This window comes from Miscanthus floridulus, chromosome 18, assembly GCF_019320115.1.
Source record: "Miscanthus floridulus cultivar M001 chromosome 18, ASM1932011v1, whole genome shotgun sequence".
In the NCBI taxonomy this organism is placed as follows: Eukaryota; Viridiplantae; Streptophyta; class Magnoliopsida; order Poales; family Poaceae; genus Miscanthus; species Miscanthus floridulus.
The window spans coordinates 92570961-92596182 of record NC_089597.1 but is presented as its reverse complement, the minus strand read 5'-3'; the positions used below and the strand labels follow the sequence as shown (position 1 = coordinate 92596182).

At 42.2% G+C, this 25222-nt stretch overlaps 1 protein-coding gene across 1 annotated transcript; it reads right to left on the bottom strand.

The window, feature by feature from the left end:
* Positions 1–19064: 19064 nt before the first annotated feature.
* LOC136524189 (uncharacterized) lies at positions 19065–23466 on the bottom strand. The gene is made up of 2 exons (XM_066517644.1): positions 23295–23466; positions 19065–20134 (listed from the first exon to the last, which is right to left on the bottom strand). The coding sequence occupies exons 1-2, from the start codon at positions 23464–23466 to the stop codon at positions 19065–19067; spliced, it is 1242 nt and encodes a 413-aa protein (XP_066373741.1).
* Between the last annotated feature and the right edge of the window lie 1756 nt (positions 23467–25222).

Genomic DNA, 25222 nt, shown 5'->3' with positions numbered 1-25222 from the left:
AATAGGGTGCAAGACGTGACTTGGACGAAGGCAACGTGATGATCCAATGATCAACACCTCAAGCAAGACCTTAGGAGCACAAGAGAAGACCCAAGAGATCAAGCAAAGTCCAAGCATGAAGATTGGAACCAAGCCGTACGCAAGATCGCGAAGAAATGAGCTCACTGTGGTGACCGGACGCTGGACAAGCGATCGGACGCTGCGACCGGACGCTGGGCAAGTGGCTCGGCAGACAGGCGACCGGACGCTGGCGGGAACCGACCGGACGCAGGGAAGCAGCGTCCGATCGATTACAGTAAGGTTCCGGAGCGGCATATCTATGATTGGACGCGTCCGGTGGCAGGCGACCAGATGCTGGCCAGCGTCCGATCAGTATATTGCCGGCTCAACGGTCGGGACGACCGGACGCGTCCGGTCAGGACGATTTAGCGTCCGGTCAGTAGCAGTTTCGTGGGAATTCGACCCCAACGGCTACTTTCTCAGTGGGGCTTATAAATACAACCCCCAACCGGCCATTTTAGGGGTGTGGAGCTGAGGAAACATACCAAGGGTGTTGATACACCATTTTAGTGATCTCCACATGCATAGTGTTTAGTGTTTTATTAGGTGCTTAGCATAAGTGCTTTGCGAAGTGCTTAGGTTGATTAGACCACTGCTTATGCGCTTGCTCTAGGTGTTTGCCTAGTGTTTAGTGAGGTTTGCATACCTCTTGCCACCCCGTGCTTGCGAGCACAAGTGTTGTACATTGGAGGGGCTTGAAGTCTTGCGAGATCACACCAACCGCATTTGTGGTGTGGCCGCCACCGTGTACCGGAGGGAACAAGGCCCGTGGCGTTTCGGCCGGAAGCTTGATAGTGAAGACGGCGGGGAGCATCTGGGAGAGGCTTGCCGAAAGGCATATCGGAGACCCACTTGCGCGTGGGGAAGGCCCGAGGCTATCGACGGAGTTACCTGATCGGGAGCTTGGCCCTTGCGAGGGATTCCTTGCGAGGGGCTCCAACGAGGACTAGGGGGAAGCTTGCGTGCTTCTCGATACCTCGGTAAAAATACCGGAGTCGTCGACGGAAGTTTGCATATCTCTACCTTGCTCTTTAGCTTCCGCATTTACATTGATTACTTTACTACGTTTGCGGTATAGATAGAAACACACTAGCAAAACCATAGTTGCACATCTAGATAGTTTATCTATTGCATATGTTTTGCTAGGGTTAGAAAAAGAGGCCATAGTTTTAGAAGTTAGAATTTTAAGTTGCCTAATTCACCCCCCCTCTTAGGCGTCACGGTCCCTTCAATTGGTATCAGAGCCGGTTGGCTCATATTTGGACCCTTGGCTTAACCGCCGTTGAGCCGACGCGATTGTAGAGTGGTTGGGATGGATACTGCTAGGCCTCCACAATTTGATGGCACTAACTTCCCATACTATAAAGCTAGAATGGCTTGCCACCTTGAGGCGGTTGATTTGGGTGTATGGAGAGTCACTCGTGACGGGATGAAACCCATCAAGAATCCTAAAAAACCCACAAAGAGTGATGAAAAAGAAATGCACTTCAATGCTAGAGCTAAAAATTGCTTGTTTGAATCACTTAGTATGGATGTTTTTAACCAAGTATTCACTTTAAATACGGCACATGAAATTTGGTTAAAACTCCAAGAGCTCCATGACGGCACAAGCAATGTCCGTGAGCAAAAACATTGTCTAGCAAAGCAAAACTATGATTCCTTTACTATGAATGATGATGTGCTTGTTCGTGATATGTATTCTTGTTTGAATCTAATTATCAATGAGCTCCATTCTATCGGATTATTAAAGCTAGATGATGTGGACATCGTGAGGAAGATCATCTCCGTGCTACCACAAAAGAAATATGCAAGCATTATCACCATCCTTCACAACATGGAGGACTTGAGCAATATGACCCCGGGCATAGCCATTAGCAAGTTAGTGGCATTTGAAATGTCACGTAAGATGGGGCAAGAAGAAGCTTCTTCATCAAGCAAAGGCAAAGCTCTCGCTTGTAGCGAGAAGAAAAAGATGAAGGGCAAGAAAGTTGAGTCAAGCTCAAGCTCAAGCTCCTCAAGTGAAGAAGAAGAAGATGAGGATGATGACGATGATGAACAAGAATCAAGTGATGATGATCAATCTTCCTCCTCCACCTCTGACCTTGATGAAGAATCAATCAAACTTATCAAAAAGGTGGAGAAGATGATCGTAAGGCTAAATGTCAAGGGTGTGCCCATCCAAATTCAAGACCTCGTTTTCACTAATCAAAGAGACGAGCAAAGAAAGAAAGGATGCTATGGATGCGGTGAGTTGGGGCACTTTGTGGAAGTTTGTCCAAACAAGCCCACACCCAAGGCAAAGAAGAAGGCGTGCAAGAACAAAGCCCTCACATCAATTAGGTCATGGGATGATTCCTCAAGTGAAGAAGATCATCACAAGAGGCGAGGGCGCAAGCACTCATCATCAAGCTCTTCTCGTGTGTGCCTTATGGCACGAGGTAATGAAAGCTCATCCTCTAGTGAGAGCGATAGTGATGATGATTTGCCTTCTTATAATACAATTGTGCAACAAAATCTTAAATATACTAAAGTTTGCACTAGTCAACAAAAGAAGCTCAAAAATTTAAAAGAAGAGCTAGGTAGTTCACAAAAAGCATACAAAAATTTGCTTGAACAATATGAAAACTTTACAAATCTCAATGTTGAACTATCTACTAAAATTGAGCAACTTGAGGCTAGTGCAACAACAAATGCATGCACAATCAATGTTGAACAACTTTTAAAGAAAAAATGAAAAATTAAAAGAAAAGTTAGCTAGCTCACAAGAAGCATATAATAGTTTGCTTGCTAAAATGGAAACCATGTGCAAACATTGTGATGAGCTAACTAATAAAGTTGCTAATCTTGAAGCCATTAGCACAAACCCCACCAAGGCATCTAAAAAGAAAAGTTCTATCTTTAACATGTCTAAAAGGGATGCCTCTACTTCTTGTAATGATTTATGTTTAGACTCACCTTTGTGCAACCAAGTTTGTGTTGAGAAAGTTATTGTAGACACATGCACACAAGAGGTTGCAAAGGAGAATGAGCAACTCAAGCAAGAAGTAGCTCGCCTCACCAAGGACTTGACTCAAGTGAAAGGCAAGGTGAAGCAAACCCAACTTCATCAAGATAACACCGTCAAGGGAGTGAAGAAGCTTGATGAAGGACAAACCGTGGTTTGTTACGTGTGCCACAAGGAAGGTCACAAGTCCTATGAGTGCAAGGTGAAGAATGGGGGAGGAGCAAAGAAGAAGGAGAAAAAGCAAACAAGCAATCTCTCCAACACCTACACCAACAAGGTGGACAAGAAGGCCTCCACACCTTATCTCTTGAAGAAGAAGAAAAATGACAAGGTGGTGGCCATCAAGGTGAACAAGCAAGCCAACAATGGGGTCAAATGCTTTTGGGTGCCAAAGGAAATCATTTCAAACATGAAGAGCACCAAGAAGGTTTGGATCCCGAAAGGGAAGTGAGAAGTCCGTCGGACGCCGGGAAATTTGGAGACTTGGCAAAGTTTGGGTGCATTTCATGGGGTGCATCATGATGGACAAAGCCATTGCCAAGTAGGTTAGTGAATACTATGGACCCAAATTCCCCTTCCCATGTTAGGTAACTAGATGTCATTACTTTCAATTAGTATTCATTTCAATTGGTTTCGTTTTTCAATTGATATACTCTTAAAGCATCTAGTTATCTTTCATGCCTAATGTTTGCATTTACATGCTTACATATTTTGTCATGCATTCAATAGGTATATCATATGGTAGGCTTGCTCGGTTTCATTATCAACCCTTGGAGCAAACCTACATGGTAAAAAATCTTAGGAGCACGGCACATAGCTTGTTTTACAATTAATTATCTAATATGTGCCAAAGTCCAAATTGTAGATAATCTCTCCCAAATATCATCTTTCGAGTGGTATTTTGATACTTAAATCAATGTGCACAAATTTTACAAGTATTCAACACTTGTGTGTACAAATTTAGGGGGAGCTTAATCTATAACTTGGATGCTTTGAGACTAACACTTGTTTAAATGGTATCAATTTTTCCAAACCTATCACATGTGTAGTAGTCTCATTGTAAGGAAATTGGAGTCCCCGGAGTTAAGCATCATTCTTCAATTGGCATCATCATGTTGTTTTCCTTTCATATTTATATGCTTTCTCCATGCATTATATAGATTAAACTCTCTTGTAAAATAAATTGCTAATTATGCATATGTTTTGCTTTCTACCATATGTATGCATATATTTAGGGAGAGCTTAGTCTATATAATGTGAGAGTCAAATTTTATGATCCATTTCACTCTCTACACAAAGGATCACGAAATTTGACCCTCCCTTGTGCTACTAATGTCTTCCTTTTCGGTGTTTAATGCCAAAGGGGGAGAATTTGAAGGACCAAAGACAAGCATTTAGCTACAAGTAGTAATGGTCCGAGAAAGGGAGGGAAGTAAATTATGGGTTAGTATAAGTAATGGGAGATTTTTTTTAGAAAGCTAGGCTTTAATCCATAATATCACATGGGGACATTTGCAAGGGTAAGACAAGCTTTTAAGTAAAATTTCAATTAGTATCTATCAATTAGTAACATATAACCTTGCCCTTTGCATTGCATCCTAGCAAGTAGGTAGTTTTTTAACTTCCGAATTCTTTTTATTTGCTTGCTTTGGTCGTGTTGGCATCAATCACCAAAAAGGGGGAGATTGTAAGGAAAATGGACCCTTGGCCCATTTACTTTGGATTTTGGTGTTTGATGACCAACACAACCAAATTGGACTAATGAATTTGCAAGTGTTAGTTTTGTAGTTCAATAGGGTGCAAGACGTGACTTGGACGAAGGTGACGTGATGATCCAATGATTAACACCTCAAGCAAGACCTTAGGAGCACAAGAGAAGACCCAAGAGATCAAGCAAAGTCCAAGCATGAAGATTGGAACCAAGCCGTACGCAAGATCGCGAAGAAATGAGCTCACTGTGGTGACTGGACGCTGGATAAGCGACCGGACGCTACGACCGAACGCTGGGCAAGTGGCTCGGTAGACAGGCGACCGGACGCTGGCGGGAACTAACCGGACGCAGGGAAGCAGCGTCCGATCGATTACAGTAAGGTTCCAGAGCGGCATATCTGTGACCGGACACGTTCGGTGGCAGGCAACCGGACGCTGGCTAGCGTCCAATCAGTATATTGCCGGCTCAACGGTCGGGATGACCAGACGCGTCCGGTCAGGACGATTTAGCGTCCGGTCAGTAGCAGTTTCGCGGGAATTCGACCCCAACGGCTACTTTCTCAGTAGGGCTTATAAATACAACCCCAACCGGCCATTTGAGGGGTGTGGAGCTGAGGAAACATACCAAGGGTGTTGATACACCATTTTAGTGATCTCCACATGCATAGTGCTTAGTGTTTTATTAGGTGATTAGCATAAGTGCTTTGCGAAGTGCTTAGGTTGATTAGACCACCGCTTATGCGCTTGCTCTAGGTGTTTGCCTAGTGTTTAGTGAGGTTTGCATACCTCTTGCCACCCCGTGCTTGCGAGCTAGTGTTGTACATCGGAGGGGCTTGAAGTCTTGCGAGATCACACCAACCACGTTTGTGGTGTGGCCGCCACCGTGTACCAGAGGGAACAAGGCCCGCGGCGTTTCGGCCGGAAGCTTGATAGTGAAGACGACGGGGAGCATCCGGGAGAGGCTTGCCAAAAGGCACATCAGAGACCCACTTGCACGTGGGGAAGGCCCGAGGCTATCCACGGAGTTACCCGACCGGGAGCTTGGCCCTTGCGAGGGATTCCTTGCGAGGGGCTCTAACGAGGACTAGGGGGAAGCTTGCGCGCTTCTCGATACCTCGGTAAAAATACCGGAGTCGTCGACGGAAGTTTGCATATCTCTACCTTGCTCTTTAGCTTCCGCATTTACATTGATTACTTTACTACGTTTACGGTAGAGATAGCAACACACTAGCAAAATCATAGTTGCACATCTGGATAGTTTATCTATTGTATAGGTTTTGCTAGGGTTAGAAAAAGAGGCCATAGTTTCAGAAGTTAGAATTTTAAGTTGCCTAATTCATCCCCCCTCTTAGGCGTCACGGTCCCTTCAGCTTAGTAATATTTTCAATAGCATAGAAAAGCAATTTGAAATAGAGTTCAATTAAAAAAACTTAGAAAATTTCAAGCTTGTGTACAACTGGGTATTGCTAAGTTTAGCAATTTATTTAGAGAAATTGGGTTAGAGGGTGATGCGGTGTTTTTGCTCGGCTAAGCAGCCTCATGTATCAATTTGATCATGGTGAAGTCAGTTTCGGTTTAGAGGCAATGGTTTAGTGGTAGTCGCTGCTTTAAAATCCATGCACAACATGTTCTCGGGCTAGCCCTCTGGGCTAGGCGCGGTCACCAGGCCACGGGGGCGTGTGTTCGGGGTACCCAGCTGGGATACATTAGTTCGCGAATCGCCATGTGATACGATAATGACTTGGCTGTGATCTAGCATCGTAGTAAGAACTGGAGTAAGAAAGATGATAAAATGGTTCTGATTGCTTACCACCTGCTTGGAAGTAGCATATGCGCTTACATAGAATGGTTAGTTAATGAACTAATGATGACTGCTAATGAGATTGAATATAAGGACGTACGTTTAGTAATGCTTCCGCAGATGCAATAACCCACAAGCCAGTTAGCCTTGCATATCCTTGGAATCTTTTCTTTTCCTCCTGCTGGGTAAGTCTTGCTGAGTATAATCGAGTACTCAGGGTTTTATTCCCCCTGTTGTAGATGATCGGAGGATACTTAGAGCTGACTCTTGTGTGGGGAGACCTCCTGGTGGGCTCAGCGAGGATTCCTTTTGCGCTACGACCGTAGTGTTTACTTATAACCCTCACGAAAGGCTTTATAAGAAAAGATGTAAAATCTATTATCATCTCTTGTATATATAAATGTCCGCTATGTTAATACTCCACCATGCCATTAAATTAATCCTACTTCCTCTGTAACTCTGATAACATTGTTATGTTCTGCTGTTATAATAAATTGATGTAATATTCTGGTACTGTAAATAAGTGACGTAAGAAATGACTTAAGAATGTTGTAGGCTTTATTCTCTCATATATGATACTGATGGAAAAATATGGATTTTTGAGTTTTCCCTTGGGTGTGCTCGATGGAACTGCGTAGTTTAGTGTCCTCTCTTGAGTACTTAGTGTCTAATGGAAGACAAGTACTTCTGGGAGGCATTGGATTAGATGGTTCTGCCACAGATTTCTCCTATTATGGGACAGGGATGGAGTCAATTTATTCCCCACGGGGATGTAATCGGTAGCAAAACAATCCCCATCGGGGCTGGCGGGGATGGGGATGGGAACCCATCCCCCAACCCCGACCCCCGTAAACCCGCCCTGAATATCACAGGTTCAGGTGCAACTCAAATCGGCCCACGAAGGCCTAGCACCGGCTTGGCTATATATGCAAAATCTAACCCTAATCCCTCAGCCCTTCTCAGTCCCCCAGCCCCTAGCCCTGCACTCGGCTACTCCCACAGCTGCTAGAGCACCAAGCACGGACTCCGCCAGCGGTTTAGACGTGATTCACGCCATCGCGCAAGCGCTAGCGTGCGTCTACGCCACCACGCCGGCCACGCTCAGCTAGTGAGCTTGAGTCGTCTGCCCTCAGCGTGCAGGATGCCCTATGCTTATAGCGACGACGTAGGAGATTAGCTGCCGCACTGTTGCTCGTACTTTGGTCTGCATGGAAGATGAATCTTGCGTCTCCACTCCAGTTTCTCATCCTGGTTGGGGACAGCAGAAGGCAGAAGGTGGTTCTTGCCTGACACAAGCACAGATCCGCATCCACGCAAGCACTAGTGTACTTGTTAGATTTTTTAGTTTATTTGCAATTTTGGTAATCAAGGGAGCTCTGATTTATTTGCAATTTGGGTAAGCAAGGGAGCTGTGATTTGTAAACTAGGCAATCTTATTTCATGTTGTTGCAAGATGCGCTTTGTACTTGACATTTGTTCTTCTGGATTGTTGATTCGAGCACTTGTTTTTGCGGGGACGGGGACGGGGACCCCATCGGGGATGCTTTCCCCGCTCGGGTTCGGGGATGGGGAGAGAACATGCCCCGTGAGCTTTGACGGGGACGGGGACGGGGAAAAGTTTCCCCCGCGGGAACGGGGATGGGAGAGCTATACCCGACGGAGAATTCCCGGTTGCCATCTTTACCGTCACTGGTTGTTTTTGGTGTGCCCCCCCCCCCCTCACGTCCTCAGCATTGCAAATGCTGGCTATTCATTAGAGGATATCCCTTCCTATATGCTAGTATAGATAATATATATCATCTAAAACAAATAATGTCTCTTTCGGAGAAACTCCAAGAGACTCTCTAATTCTTTCTAATGGTTAGGAATAGATATTTTACTTAAAAATACCATTCAACAGCATACTCTATTTCGGATTTCTCGCTAGCCAAAAATAGATAGCGAAAATGACTCTCTAGAGTGTATACAAGATATTGAAAAGCAGTTGGAGAGTGGAAATATATAGAAAGCTGCAAATAGCTCTCCAAATGATAATTTAGAAAGCGAGATTTAGAGAAACTCTTGGAGACGCTCTTAGATATAATATAAAAATAATAAAAAAGGAAAAGATACATAGTTGACAAAAGCGTTTTTTCTTGCAAATAAACCTGTATCCCAGATAGTAGTACTAGTGTATTGGGCGTGACAAATTCTGCTAGTTATAAGATCTATTAGATACATTTTTTCTATTGATAAGGTCCTAATTACGAACTACATCATAAATGATGATCTATTAGATTTTTTTTTCTGTTGATAAGGTCCTAATTACGAACTACATCATAAATGATGCATGGTACATGAATTGTTTCAGATGGTTTGTTTCCATTTCTGATATACATAAATGCCAAAGCTATGGAAGGTGGTTTACTCCTTTTGAATTTGATATGGATCTACTATATATTTGGATGGTGTTAAATGGTAGTGGTAGCTCTTCACCTGACATGCATCGTTAAATGCATGGATGGAGATTTAGGCTGTTTTGTTTATTGCTGGGAGCTTGAACTCCTCATGTGGGGCAGCCTTTTCCATGGTAGATTATATATATATATATATATATATATATATATATATATATATATATATATATATATATATATAACTACTACCCTGTAGCTGACTATAAAATAACTTATTTTGTAGCCACTTTGAGTTATGATAATTACTATGTTAATTTACGAGATTATAGTAACTCCTTACTAAGTGATTTACTATAACGTTATGGTAAATATCCTCATATGTTATAGTAACCCAACTATCATAAATATGTATTGACATTATCATAAATTAGTATATAAAATTATCGTAAATGGAGAATAACTTATTTTGTAGCTGGCTACTGAATATACTCTCCCTATATATATATATATATATATATATATATATATATATATATATATACACACCCTGTAGCTGACTACAAAATAACTTATTTTGTAGCCACTTTGAGTTGCGATAATTACTATGTTAATTTATGAAATTATAGTAACTGCTTACTAAGTGGTTTACTATAACGTTATGGTTAATATCCCCATGTGTTATAATAACCCAACTATCGTAAATATGTATTGACATTATCGTAAATTAGTATATAAAATTATCGTAAATGGAGGTGGCTACAGAATAATATATATATATATATATATATATATATATATATATATATATATATATATATATATATATATATATATATAGGGAGAGTATATTCAGTAGCTAGCTACAAAATAAGTTTTCATTTACGATAATTTTATATACTAATTTACGATAATGTCAATACATATTTATGATAGTTGGGTTACTATAACACACGGAGATATTTACCATAACGTTATAGTAAACCACTTAGTAAGGAGTTACTATAATCTCGTAAATTAACATAGTAATTATCGCTACTCAAAGTAACTACAGAATAAGTTATTTTATAGCCAGCTACAGAACGGTATATATATATATATATATGACAACCCTATTTGGTACCCGAGTACTAAATAGTTATTCGGTATATATATATATATATGACAACCCTATTTGGTACCCGAGTACTAAATAGTTATTCGGTACCAGTCCCACCAACGCCCCGCTCACAGACACCGACCGTAGGCGTAGTTTTTTTTCCTCCGTATGGGTGTTTGCCGTGTCGGGGTTTTTTTTTTTTTTTTCCGTTGACTGAATTTCTGTTTTTTCGTTGGCTGAGTTCCTTTTTTCCTTTTTTTTTTGCGTTGATTGAGTTTCTGTTTCTTTCTTTTGCGTGGATAGAGTAGAGAAGCAACGTTTTTTCCCTTTCTTTTGCATGGACAGTAGAGAAGCGAACTTTTTTTTTCATGTGCATTGCGTCAGTTAGCAGGGCTCGCGGCCATACTATCTATTCAATTTGTGCTATGTTTTAAATTATTAATCCCCGTATCCCAACAAAAACAGTGACTTTTATAGTTAACTATAAAATTGTTATAAGTATGTTTGTATCAAGAACAATAAAATTGGCAAATGAAAGAATGTGCAGCATTTTTTTATTCTTGTCTAGGATGCATAAAAGTAATTTCGTAAAACATTATCTGTTACCAAAGTAACATGGAAATTTGTAAATTTAATACAATTCTACTGACTACTTGACTGATCGTTGTATGTTGTATCATGCGGTCATGCCCATGTACAAGGAATATACAGCTGCAAGCGCCATTATCGGTTATGCTGCAGTGGTAGCATTGCATAGGGAGCAGAAGCAGAAGCAAAGCATGAACCACCCTTTTGAAAGCTGGTTAGACAACCCTGAATGCATCCTGCATGATCAAAATCATCACAAGTAATAATACAATTGGTTCGGTACAACAATCTCCCCCTAATATATTTTTGCTTAAGATTGTTTAGCTAGCTGAAAATTACAAATACTTATAATAATTGTTCTTTCAGATGAATATGGTAAAAATGCATATCATCCATGGAGTGTCTCATCTTTTCATAGAGAAAAATATTATATGCAAAACGTCTCTTTCAGTTGAGTATATCTTAAATGCTTGTCACACATGCTATCTCGAATAATCTTCGCATATCTGCAACTGCAACATGTCCCAGTAATTTCAGCATGCTTGTTTTTACAGGTGACACATATCAATCAACAAAAGATGGTAAATAACTAAATATCAGAAGTGTATATGAGAAGCAGTAACATATTTTTATGAGCAAACGAAGTATGGTGATAGCATAACTTCATGTGCAGTAAATATGTAATATCAACAAGTGCATACATAGATCTAGATAAATCATAAAATCAATGCCACATTTATGACTGGAGACAGTGATCAGTCCAAACAAGTGTCTCCAGCATACCTATTTCGTGCTAGCAGCATGCCACTATTGCTGGAGTGCAGAAGAAGCCGACGTCTCCTACCGGTGGAAGGCTAACTAAAATGATAAAAAACAGCCATAACTAGTGTTAATGGTTTGGAAGCTACAACAGCCTTAAATTAAATGTGTAAAATTGGAAAATTAGCAAGGCTGAAAAAATAAGCCAATTTCCAATGGAAACAAATGCAAAATTTATACTCTTGTAAATCTTCAAGCATAATTAGCCACACAAACAAATCAGTAATAGTAGAAGAAACTACCTATGTGAGTAATCATGGGAGTAGATGGAGGTTGCTTTGATGGCGAGCGCCCGGGATCTGCACAAAAAAACAAAGAGAGAGAGAAAAGAGGATAAATAACGCTGATAAAACTATTAGCTCTAGTACATGATGTACACCTCTATTTTATTCTAATCTCAAAAGAATTTTCACAATTCAAGATCTAATCAGGAATCATGTTTGATTACTGATTAGATTCACAAATAGATGAATGATTGCATGAAAATAATGAAGAGACATATATGTTAACTATACACTGAGATGCCATGTAAAACAGGGGAAGAATATTTAAAAAGAACTACTAGTATTAAACCACACTAGTTGGCAATACCTTGATTTTTCTACATGCATGTATGTACACACCTTAGGTCAATATATTAATGGATCCATACCAGATGCAAGCATATGCAATTAAGGATGCAATCTAAGCTATGTTTGCAATCTCATTAATTTACTCTGTTTTATATCTTACAAGTCTAGCTTTTTTTTAAGTTGCCTGATTAATCATCCTACAATACGACCATCGCAATATCACTTCAAAACCCCCGAATTACTAATACTGCTAGTCGCCTACGTAGTTCTACTAGCAGAAAAATAATCTAGGCAAGCATTGTATGTATCACTTCAAAAGCCACCAATTCTGAACTGTTGGACCAAATATGATTGAAAGCATGCACCTGTGACTTGTCTATATAAAGGTGCTGATCAAAATGGCCTTCTAGGGAGCTTGTATTTCTCTCTTATGGATTACAGTTTCTACTATTTGAAGACTTATGCAGCGAGGCCAAAACAAGTAATACTATTCCTAGTATTACTAATTTACTATTAGTTCCAGCTTCTTATCGTTCAGCCATTGTTTGCAAAAAAATGAAATAATGTTAGTCTGATTTCTCACATAAAACCTCATTAATTGTAATTGCAAGATATCTACTTCTAGATGTAATGCAAGTATAGAAGACGTCACTGTAAGATATCTATTGAAGTACTTCTCCCTGATATGGCTAGCCTCAGAATGCCTCTTCTCCATAACGCAAGGCCTAACAAGTTAAGAGTTCAGTTATGTACTCTGAATAAAAATCTAAATTTTGTGAAAATATAGAACAAGCGTGTAGCTGAGTGAGAGCATGTTGGAAATCAGAGCTGGAATTACCAGTCTATCAAATACAATTTGAAAGGACAATTGCACAAATAGTAAGACAGAGTTGTTATGCCATGGTTGCTACTTGGTAAAATTACCATTTTCACCCCATCCATTAGTTTTCCGAAAATATAGATTAATGTTAAAATTGATGTAGCACATCAAAAGCTTTGAGTGATATAATTTTAGTTTATTCAGACAACCCTTAACTCGACAGGATGCATATTACCAAAAGAAAAGTAGTATGTCAACTAACTAAAACTCTTGCGAAAAAAACTAACTAAAACATTGTGCCTCAATATTCTCCAAGTCTCCTAGTAACAATCAAATGGCACCTGAAATTCAACAATTCCCTCCATGAGGGGCATAAAGTTACACTAGATTTATTCAAAATTGCACCTAATATATGGAGCAGCAGTAAATGTCGCACACGTCTTCCATGTAAATCGAGAAGTATGCATTCTGCAAGCACAGAATCATTTTCAGTTGTAAAACACCCACAAGAATATTGTAGTTCTTATTAATGAATCATACGGCCAAGTTTTGTGCTCATATAAATGTCCCAGCAACATAATAGTAATTAAATAAGTGAATAACTCAAACAAATTGTATGGCCAATCAGAAAAGCACAATACGTGAGACATTACATAATTCAAAAGCTCATAATACCAAGTCTTGATAAAAAACACAGCCAAAAGCAGGCTAGCAGGTCACACCTCACAATCACACTTGAGACTTTAATAATTTCCTAATTTTCTACTAAAAACTAAAATACTAATGCACAAATTCAGTAGAATCTGCGAAACAATTAGCTAGCTTATTGAATAATCATAAATCTGGTAAGATAATGGTGAACTGCATGCACTGCACAAAAGTTAGAATCAGACATTTATGAGCCAACTAAACAAATTCAGAATGGCAAAATAACCTCCACTAAAAACTTTACTATATGCAAGTTATCCTGATAACAAATAATTAAATATATGTTGATGGGATGACCTACATACCTTCCAAAAAAAGCACGTGGACCATAAAAAAATTGGTTATTTGCACCAGAACACATGTGTGACTAGGAAAACATCAATTATTATATGCAAATCTAGCAAATTAAAGTAAGTTTTCTCGTCACAGACTCACAGATAATATGTAGATGCAAAAACCTCTTATCCTCCAACATGACATGAGCAAACAATAAATAATTAAATTATTTGCACACTACCCTAATTGAAATCTTGTCATGTGTGAACCGGAAAATTAGGGAACCATGCATAGAAACCTAATGTGTGCCTAGAAAAAGCACTATATGCAATCTCAATTTTGAGTTCTGTTGTTTAGGAGCATAATCCATGTGAAGAGCACCAGCCAAGCTGTGCATGTGGGGAGAAGTAGCAGAAGGCAGGAGTCACAAAGAGTCGATGCTGGAAGTCAGCAGCCGACGATATGTGATGTGCGGTTGTAAATAATAGTAATTTATATAGACCAAATTTGTCTGTGATTTATGCATAAACTGAGTTGTAGGAGCACTTCATGTAGTAAATATCTAGCACATAATCGATATTTCCACAATATTCGTCTGTATACATTGATCTGCACATCGCCTGCTGCTCGATGGAGAAGGGACGACGGTGGGGAGGTGGAGGAGAGTGAGCCTCGCCCGCCAGGAGGTGGCAGGGATCACACTCCAGTGGGGTTAGGGTGGCGGCGACGGGGCTGGGGTGAGGTGCGGCGGCGGCGGGGCTGGGAGTGTGGACGGGCGGTGCCGGCGGAGGGAAGGAAGGAGGAGACCGAGCGGAGGGGGCGGACTGGAGGCAGGGCGTGGCGATGAGGGCGGTGGTGAGGCGCGGCGCCGACGGGTGCGGGGTGGAGCCGACAGTAGTGCCGGTGCGGGCGGACGGGGTATGGAAATTGGAACCGCAAAAAATCGTGTGGGTGGGGGAGCTGAGCTGCTGCGCTCGACCTTGTTGGTGGGCTGGGCCTGTGAGCCTCCGGCCCGAATGGCGGGTTAGGCCTGTTTGACTGTCGCCGAGTACTGAATAGCTATTCGGTACCCGAGTACCATATAATAATACTATATATATATATATATATATATACACACACACACGGTAAGGCTATTCTGCAGCTGGCCACAGAATAACTTATTCTATAGCCACCTTGTTTTACGATAATATTTGTACCAATTTACGATAATGACGATACACATTTACGATACATGGGTTACTATAATTCAAGATGATACTTATCATAATGTTATAGTAAATCACTTATGAGAGAGTTACCATAATCTCGTAAATTAGTAGAGTAATTATTGTAACTCAAAGTGGCCATAGAATAACTTGGCCACAGAATAACTTATTCTGCGGCCAGTTACAGAACAATGCGTCTATATATATATATATACACACACTATACTATACCTTAAAAGTACATCGGCATGCAATCATTTTGCTATTAGTGGATCAAAGTACGACTCAAATGTATTATTTTATCATCAAAAGTGATGTTGCTCCGAGACACAAAGAACATCCTATTGTTTGTTAAATAAAAAATACTACTGATGTAGCCAAATATTTGGATAGAAGAAATTTCTGAAAAGACGTGTAGTATCAAAAGGGTTCGATGTAAAAGGGGTAATAACAAATACATTAATGCCATAAAATCAAACTCTGATCAATAGTTCAACCGAACAAGCATGTGTGAAATTTCCGTAGCATTTCATTTGTTTTCTTGATTTAACATGTTATTATCTTATTAGGAAAATTTGTCTTGGATATCTTTTTGTTACTTCTAGTTACTGTATTATTATTACTAGTACCATATTCAGAAATTTAGGGCATGTTTGGATTCCCTCCCTCTAAACTTTAGAGCTCTTAAACATTTAGGCCTTGTTTGGATGCGCATGTATTTATCTCAATCCACATGTATTGAAGTGGATTGGAGTAGAATTGAACTAAATTACATTCCATTCCACTCAATGCGGATTGAGGTGGATACACATGTATCCAAACAATGCCTTAGTGCATTTGAGCTCGGTTTTGAGATCCAAAGCTTTAATGCGTGGTCGTCTAAAGTTTAGAACTGACGTTAGATCAGTTGTTTAGTATTTTAATTCTAAAGTATAAAGTCTAAAGTTTATATGAGCGGATCCAAACATGTCCTCATTGAAGTTGAGTTTTGCCGTTGGTTGAACTTATGTACTTACTGATTTTTTAGTCACTTTGGTCCCTGAATAATCCGTTGAACTGATCTGATTATACCTGTTCGCTTGAACTACTTATCAGTGTTTTTCTCTCAGAATAAAATAGCATCAGCTGGCTTATCTACAGCAGAAATCATCAGCCGATCAGGAAACTAGGATTTACCGGTACTTGTCATTTTTTCATATGAAATTTCTCAAAGGCAAATGTTGCAGGAATGGTATTACTGTCCAAATTAGTTGTTTGCTCCAAAATTGGATTCTATTCTACTCCTACTCCTACTGCTGAGGCACATGTGTCGCTCTCGGCATAGAGAATCCAACATCAACGTAGCGGTGGACCTCACACACGTTTTCCCCACCTTCGGACATCCTAGCCGCTGCAAAACAACGCAGCAACTGCACCCTGGCCCCACGGAAACCGCGATGTGGACCCGACTCTTCAGGAAGCGTCGAACTGAAGGCTAGGAACCCTGACCGCTGTATTTTTTTAGCAAACGAATAGTATTTTTTCGTAAATAAATCAGCCAACAATATTTTCAGTTATGGCTTATCACGCAAGCGAACAGGACGATGGTGATCCACAGCCTGCATGCAAAGCGCGGGCCCCAAGGGTGATCTGCGCGTGCGCATCTCGCCTGCTAGTGTTAGGACTCGGAGTAGTACACCGCCCGCAGTCGCCTCGTGTGGCGCCAGCGTCGCGCTCGCCGCCGCGAACCCGACCCAGGTGTCCCCACCACCTTGAGGGCTCACTTGGCCGGTGACGCAAACAGTAACAAGAGGCGGCCGTGCGCCATGACGTGGGTCCACGTGGACGCCGCCCCGGGTGGCGCCGGCCTCGCTGCCCGTCCCTGTCGTGCTCTAGCTAGCCTCTTGGTGGTCTGTGACGGGCACACAACGGATTGACCACGTTGAACCCGGGCTCTCGCCTTGCGTGTTTCTTTTTGGTTTTTATATAAAACTAGGTAGGGTGCCCATACATTGCTATGGGATAACTAACAATTTATACTAAAAACACATGGATCATACGATAAGATAATAATACCGTTAAATTAAATACCAACGTTAAAGTAACATTTAATCGTATCGACACAGAATTTCATCCCATGCTGAGGACACACGCAGCAAGCCGGAAGGGTCCGCTTGATGGAGCAGATCCGCCTAGCTTCAGCGCAGGAGTGGTCGATCCTGCGCAATCCTCCCGAGGCGTGCCAGTCAATTTGACCCTGCAATTGACAAGGAGAGAAAGTTCATCATTAATTAAGGGCGGAACTTGTCGGTATTGCCAGACAGTTCTGAATATACGGCTGTGAGAGCCGATATGAAAGGAAATCGGCTAAATAGCCGATTCCAATATATTCATGAGAATAAGTCAGTTAGAGCTCATGGGGTCGTGTGAAGAGAATCGGTTATCATTCAGGATAAACATCATTTAAACGAATATTAATCAATGACAATGAGATATCAATGATGATCGGTCCATACTGAGCCAATGATTACGAGTAACCAAACTCCTTATATAAAGAAACAATTCAACATCACTTAATCGTTTAATAAAGATAAATCTAATGAACATGTTAGATCTCATCTATTACCATGACCAGTGGGGCATGAGGCAGAATCATGCAGGCCGTAGAAACAACAATAGACTCGACGACCCTAACTCATTACTAATATCAGTGGGGCATGAGGCAGAATCATGCAGGCCGTAATACAATAACAAGATCATGGGGCTAACATATCTTTCAACTTATCCCTACTTCAACGATCTCGTGATGTGAACTGTTCGTGAAAGCATTCGATATCGGCTAAATAGCCGATTCAGGCATAGTGCATAGTTAAGGTCGTGTCTTCTCAGGAACGGGTCTATCAACCAACGATCCCCACTCCACGGTGCCAACAGTGGGGTGAGAGGCAGAATCCCACAGGCCGTGATGATGGGCCATGAAACGGTTCTCGCTAACCGATAGATCTACTCAAGATCGAACATGCCTTAACCACACGCTAAGCACGATTAAGATTGATGCAAAACAGCCGATAAAAACATAACTCATCGCTTAAGAAGCAGATTAGATGAGTTCTAGATTAGCAAACGATGAGTTAAACAAGATATAAAGCCGATCCAGATCAATCTCAATCGGGCAGAGTGATATTGCTGTAATTAGATAAACAATGAAAGCAATAAGCAATATCGGTAACTTAATGAATCTACCAAAGACTGCCATACTAAGGTAGAGCCGATAACTTGACCTTAATCTAATTCAAGCAGTGGGGTGTGAGGCAGAATCACACAGGCCATACTTGAATTAGGCAAGAGTCAATAACTAGCTTATACTAGAGCCATAGTGGGGGTCGACCGGATCGATGCAGCCATACGAACAGAGGTATAAACCATGACGGTACTTACAACAAGCAGTGGAGGTCGACCAGATCGATGTAGCCGTACTTGCTGAAGAACTCGCCGAGATCTACTCTACTCCTACTCCTAAGGGGTGGCCAGAGCTGAAAAAAGTAATTGACTTGTATTTGATTGATTGGTTGTCCCTTACAATAGCCGGGGTTTGGTATTTATACCCGGAGCCTAAATATGAATCCTATTCGAGCACAATTTGTTACAAACTTTGGCATAAAATGAAAACATTCATAATTTAAGATAACTTGGACTCTAATCTTTCCCTTTTTGTAGAGTCCAACACGTTTTCTTTCTAGCGTCGAGCGTAGCCTCTGTCGTTATCTGCTGGCGCTGTCCGAAGAAAGGCGATTCCTAGATTTTGCATCTGAATCAGCTGTTTCTGATCCGCCCGCAACTGATCCCTTGATGATACGATCCTGGGAGCTTTTGGGTCCATGTGACTCTCCTTCCAAATTTTGGTGTAAACAAATCCAAAAAGCAAAGTTTATGAATTTAACACAGTCACAGAGTGCGCGGCGTCATAGGCTCACAAACTCTAGAGCTTCCAGAGATTGGGTCGAATCCAACCTAGAGCCTTGGAACCCTACATCTTTTCCTGGATGGGCTTCACTTCAGATGCGCCGGTAGCAATATGAACGATCTCCAGTCGATGGACCAAGTCATATGGATCCCCATACAATGGCTCAGACATGTAGATTTTGTTCTCCTTGTACTTAGATACACTTGTTCCACTGAAGCTTTCATTGAAATGTTTAGACACGGACAATGTCTGATCACTGATGTCCCTCACCCTGGACCACTCCAGCGTACGGTCATGGAGGTTGCACTTGTTGATCACGCTACTATAGTTGAAGCTCTGTGTCTCATGGAACATGCTCACCATGGCACCCACAATGTGCAGCTCACCGTTTGATTCCAGGTAGCTGCGGTGGCAGAGCCCCGCAGGTGACGACAGCAATGGCAGTAGCGTCGTAGTTGGAGTAGCGCCGGCGGCGTTGCTGCTACAGATGGAGATTTCTCTAGTGTAGTCGATCGCCAAGAACTTATCTTGGTAGTAGACGATGGACCCCACGGAGAACTCGAGTTCGATGTCGAGCAGCGTCCATGCGCTGTCGACTCCAACCCTGCAGAACGCGACCTCCGTGGAGCACCCAAGCATGGCCATGGCCACGCACTCGTGGCCGGCGGTGTCAGGTGGCTCTAAGAGCACGATCTCACAGAAGAACACGTCCCTCATGTCTTCTAGATTGATGGATCTGCCTGCGGCATCCACGTCCCCGTAGCCATTGGTGGGATAGAGGACCCACCGGCCATGGACCCTAGACACGTGTTCCGATGAGGACGCCGCCGCGACGTGTTCGCCTACTGGAGGGAGCTCAACACGAGGGGCACGGGCATCGGCGAATGGATTCAGCAGCGTCACTGACGCCGCCTTGTCCATGAGCGCCAGCCATCCACACGAGGAGCCGCACGCCACCTTGCCGAGCACGTCGGGCAGCGTCTTGGATAAGACCTTCTTCTCTAGGATGCAGTAGAAGCCGACGTGGTCCGAGTCAGGGTCGAACAGGAGCAGTAGGAGCGGCCCGAAGGTCGCGAATGGGACGATGACGCGCCATGGGGAGCAAGCGGATCGGAAGGACGCCGCGTCGTGGCCTGATGCAAGACGCTACTCGATGGACTTGAGGAGATCCTCTAGCAGGCCGGATCTCTAGTCAGGAAGAGGTAGGGACCTTCTCTTGGGATTAGGAGGCTGAGCCATGGAAGACAGATGATATCAACTTTGGTTCACGCAAGAAACAACAAGCGAGGGCGATGGAACATGTGAGCGTGAAACCAAATGAAAGGAGGGAAAAGCTGTCCCTTTTGCAAATGCAAAGAGGAGAAGTAATTAAATATAGGCAGATTTGGCAAGGTTCTCAGAAATGCAAGATGTTCCTTTTATCTTAATTCTCTTTCCTTTTGCTCGTTGCCATGTATACTGGTGCATGCAAACATGCAATATGTATATGGATAGCACAATAATTTTCTACTTCCTATTTTGCCGTGATTCCTCTATCACATGACAGGCAATATTCAATCAAGGAGAATGGCACGATCAATCATTAATTAAGATTAACCTGTAATCAATGTGCAATCGGTTTCATGGCAAAGGAATAACAATTTTGAAGAAGAAATTTAAATATCATTTGACATATTTAGTTGGACATATATAGCTGTGGGGAGAACCCTTGAAACTAAGCATCTGAGTTTCCGGTTTGTCGTGGCCATGGAAATGAGTATAAATGGTATAGATTAATATGCATAGGGCCCCAAAGAGAAATGTATAGCAGAAAAGCTAGAAAATTTGCATCAAGAACATGTAGGTAGAGAAAATGGCAAACTAAGTAAATCATAAAGAGGTGACAATGTCTGAGCTGCAGTGAGTTATGGAGCAAACATTGTGTAAAACAGCGTATCTAGTTTTGTTCAAAGGAAGCAGTGAGATGAAGCCTGTCATCACACTGAAGCCTGAATATGAACTGGAGGTAGCATTGAGGAATTTAACACATTGTTAAAATTGAAGGTTGGGCACATAGAAATACAACTGTCAAATATTTAGGCTGTGCAGAGTAAGCAAACGTAATTTTTATTTGAGGTCAGGTTAACATTTAGTATCGTGTAATTGCAAAGTTAAAAGTAACTTTTAATACATGGTGTGCATTATGTACATAAATTTTTATGCGACAAAAGGATGGGGGTATGAACATTATGTATCATAACCGTGATTAGTAAATGAAAAAACACAAGACGGAAGGACGCACAATATTATATTCTTAATTAAAACATCAGGAATCCTTACCATCCCAAAATGCCTTATTAGACCTCTCAATGGATCCATGCAGTGGAGCATACTGCCATATATATTATCGAATAGACAAGCAATAGGATTTCCCAAATTAATTTGGTAACCTGGAAAATAAAAGATGTGGCACAGGGAGGTGATCTTGCGGTGACCTTGCAGCGATCAATGATGTAGCCACAGGTGCATCCACTGGTAGGCAGACGGTGGATAATCCATTGCTGTTGCTTCTCCACTACATGATGAGGAAGAAGTAGGGGCAGCTCGATCGTGCAGGGGCTTGAGGAATGCGGCGCGCGACGATCGTCTCCGTGTAGCGATGAGTGACGCGCTTGAGTCCTACCAAGAAGACACGTTCGATCGTGCAGCGACGAGCGATGATGGTCTTTTGTGTTTGTAGCGCATGCAAATCAGGGTCAAGAATTTTATATTTGTGGCACGAGGGCGGTATGATCGAGCGTGAGACGTGGGTGAACGCTTTCCTTGTTTGAGGCAATTATGGTCAAGACTTTCTGTGTTTGTAGCGCATGCAAATCAGGGTCAAGACTTTCTGTATTTGTAGTGCATACAAATCAGGGTCGAGACTTTCCATATTTTCTTCGTACTAAAGGACGCAGCATGCGGGAGATGTCATGGGATCGCAGGCGTGGGCAGACGGACGAACCAAAACAAATGACATACCAAAAAATGTCCACACTTTGTTCTTTTTAGTTGTAGGAGACTCTCTTCCCGTTTTTTCACGTCGAGGCTCGAGCAGTCGCGCTCGCTCGAGACCTAGCCGCAATGAGTTGCTGGTGGCATTTTCTCTCTTGTCGGCGCAGGCTCAGGTCAGGTGCCATGCATGGCAGATTCTCTCGGCCTCAGCCACCTCCGGCGGACGATGGCGACGGTGGCGCGGTGTGCCGACAGAGCCAGTTCTCGGTGGTATCGTCGTCATGGAGCTGTGGGTCCTTAATTAGAATAAATAGCTGAGGTGTTTCGATCAACGTGGGCATTGCTAGCGGGCTGACATGTGGAATCAAGTGATAGCAAGACATCACTAGCGAAGCCAGCAAGATATATTGTTGATATAAGATGATCTCTAAAAGTCTTTCTAAAATCTACTACTCCTGTCTACTGAGTCTCGTTTAGAGAGTCATTAAGTAAAAACCATTTTCTATATTTTTTTATCCTATTAGAGTTTTTCTATATCTTATACGTACTCTAGAGAGCCGTTCCCGTTCGCCATCTTTGACTAGTTCAAAAATCAGAATATAATAAAAGTCTATATTTGGATATCTAATTAAATGGTTGTTGGATAGTTTTTTCTTCACCAAAATCTCTGCTCCTATAAATTGGAAAGGATTTATAGGTCTATTTAGTTGATCTAAAAGAAACAACAAGATATATTCATTTTGCAAGGAATATATATTCTACCTGCACACAAGTGTCTGACATGTAATTACCGGTTACTTACGGACCAATTCTTCAAGCAAAGCAACTGGTTTATTTGCCAATTGACGATAGGGAGCATTTCTTCAAGGCTAATCAATGGCGTTGACCTAGCGATAAAAGTTTTCCTCTCCATGGCCAGTGCTGTAAAACTGGTCTACTACTAGTATGTTTCTTCCGTGGACCATGGATATTTAAAAACAAGAGAACAGCAGGAGCCGGCGTGGCCTCACGATGGCCACGTCGATGAATCGAACGAGGGCCGTTGGATTTGGAGATCAATGGTCCTGTTGTTTCCTTCCATGTCGTATATATACAGGCTTCCACTCTAGCTTCCCATCCGCATCTGCACCCGCCTCTCCTCCCTTTCCCTCCTCACTCAGCGGCGGCGGCTAGGGCGGGCACCGGCGAGGGAGGCCCGAGCCTAGGCAAGGGCGGCCAGGTGCGGCAGCGCAAGGCCCCCCTACCCCCGGCGCAAGCGGCGACGCGAGGGGCCCAAGCACGGCCGCCCCGGCGCGAGCAGCGTCGCGAGGGGCTCAGCACGAGCCGCCGCGCCGAGGGCATCCTGCGCGGCGTCCTCGGTGAGGGTGCCCTCCGGTAGGGCGGCCCCCGGCGCGGCAGCCCGCCGCGGGCGGGTTCCAGCATGGTGGCCCAACCATGGCCCCGGCTGCTTCTCGTGCTGCGTCTGCTCCGACGGATACTTGGCCGGATCCATGGGCTGCGTGGTCGGATCCGTCGTCAGGGTGTGGTTTTTCAACTGCAGCCGACTCCTGTCAAGTGCTCATCTTGCTCTTCATCCTATTTGCCCTGTACTGATGTTATGGCTGGATGGATGTCCAACAGGTTTACCTGTGGGCTGTGCAGACAGTGCTGCAGAAGCTAGAAAAATTGTGCTGCAGAAGCCAAATTCAAGATGTGCAATTTCATGTTTGTTGTTTGCTCACAACTGCATAAACCTTTTTTTAGGGGTGGCTCCAGGTGATTTGTAGGGGTGGTTTGGCCAGCCGCCCCTACCAAAGCGTGGCTACAAATCATGCATTTGTAGGGGCGGTTCCCAGACCGCCTCTACAAATAGATTTGTAAGGGCGGCTGGTGTCACTAGCCGCCCCTACAACTGTATTTGTAGGGGCGGTTGGTAACATCAGCCGCATCTACAAAAATAACTTGTAGGGGCGGTTGTAACACCAGCCGCCCCTATAAATTCTATTTATAGGGGCGGTTCACTCTATAACCGTTCCTACAATATATTTTCACACCAAAAAATTGAAATTTAAAAATTTAAATATGACCAGAACATATATACATATATATATAATATAATTCACAAGGACATTATATCAACAACTAATTGACAAGAAGATATATGCATTACAAACCTATAATAATTTAAATTACTTTATAACAAACCCATTCATTACAAACACATAATAATTTAAATTTGTTCATTACAAACCATAATAATTTAGATTAGTTTATTATTACCACTAATAGTAATTTAACTTCCTAGAATTTTCTAACGTTGTAGCACGTACTCGGAGAAGTGCTGATCATTCATTTCATATGCCAAAATGTCACTAATGTAGCGCAATATATTTATTAGTGCACTCTCCCTTGCTTCGTAAGATCGTTCACAAGGTCTATTGACGACGATCAGCATTGGTTGAGAACCTTCACTCCTAGTCACAAGAATTTTTACCTAGATTTCCTCTGAAGTGAGAACAGGGCCACCATATTCCCATTTATAACGGCCCAAGTGATACATGGCCTAATTTAAAATGGCTTCAAAGCTACAACTTGCGTATGTTACGTTGTTCTCCTGAATCTGTAAGTGTTGGGAAAAATGTGGTTATCAGAACCATGCATATATATAGACATAACAATTAATCTGGATATAAGTTATGAGACTGACCACATCATTCATGTTGTCCTCAGCAAGCTTTGCACAAAACAGCCCAATATCGTGGTGGAGGCCCACATTCAAAGCAGCAATCCTCATGGAGGAGTATGTAGGAATATTATATCCAATATTTTGAAGCGCCCTTAAACATGCTTACACAACATATTTTTGCGCAGTAATGTCATGAGGTTAACCGCTGCTCGTCCTATCGATGTATAAAACCATACCTTGTTGGTTACCCGCCGTAGCGAGAATAGAAAAGCTAATTCGACATTGCTTGATTCGACCATCTATAGGGAATGTATCAATATTGAGGAATTCAACCCCGAAATTTGAGTGTCTCTCTGAATCATGGTATAGGATGAATTGTCTACATTTAAGAATTATATATATCAGAACAAAATATCTATAGATGTGTCTTTAAACATGTTACTTACTATGCTTGGATATGGGTGGTTTTCCCTCCCCAATGCTGGTTGGAAGCCCAAATCATACACATAATTATTTGGCAGATCCGGCGAAGGGAGTTCGGTCATATCTTCTCCTACATTTATTTTAAAGAAAACAATTATAG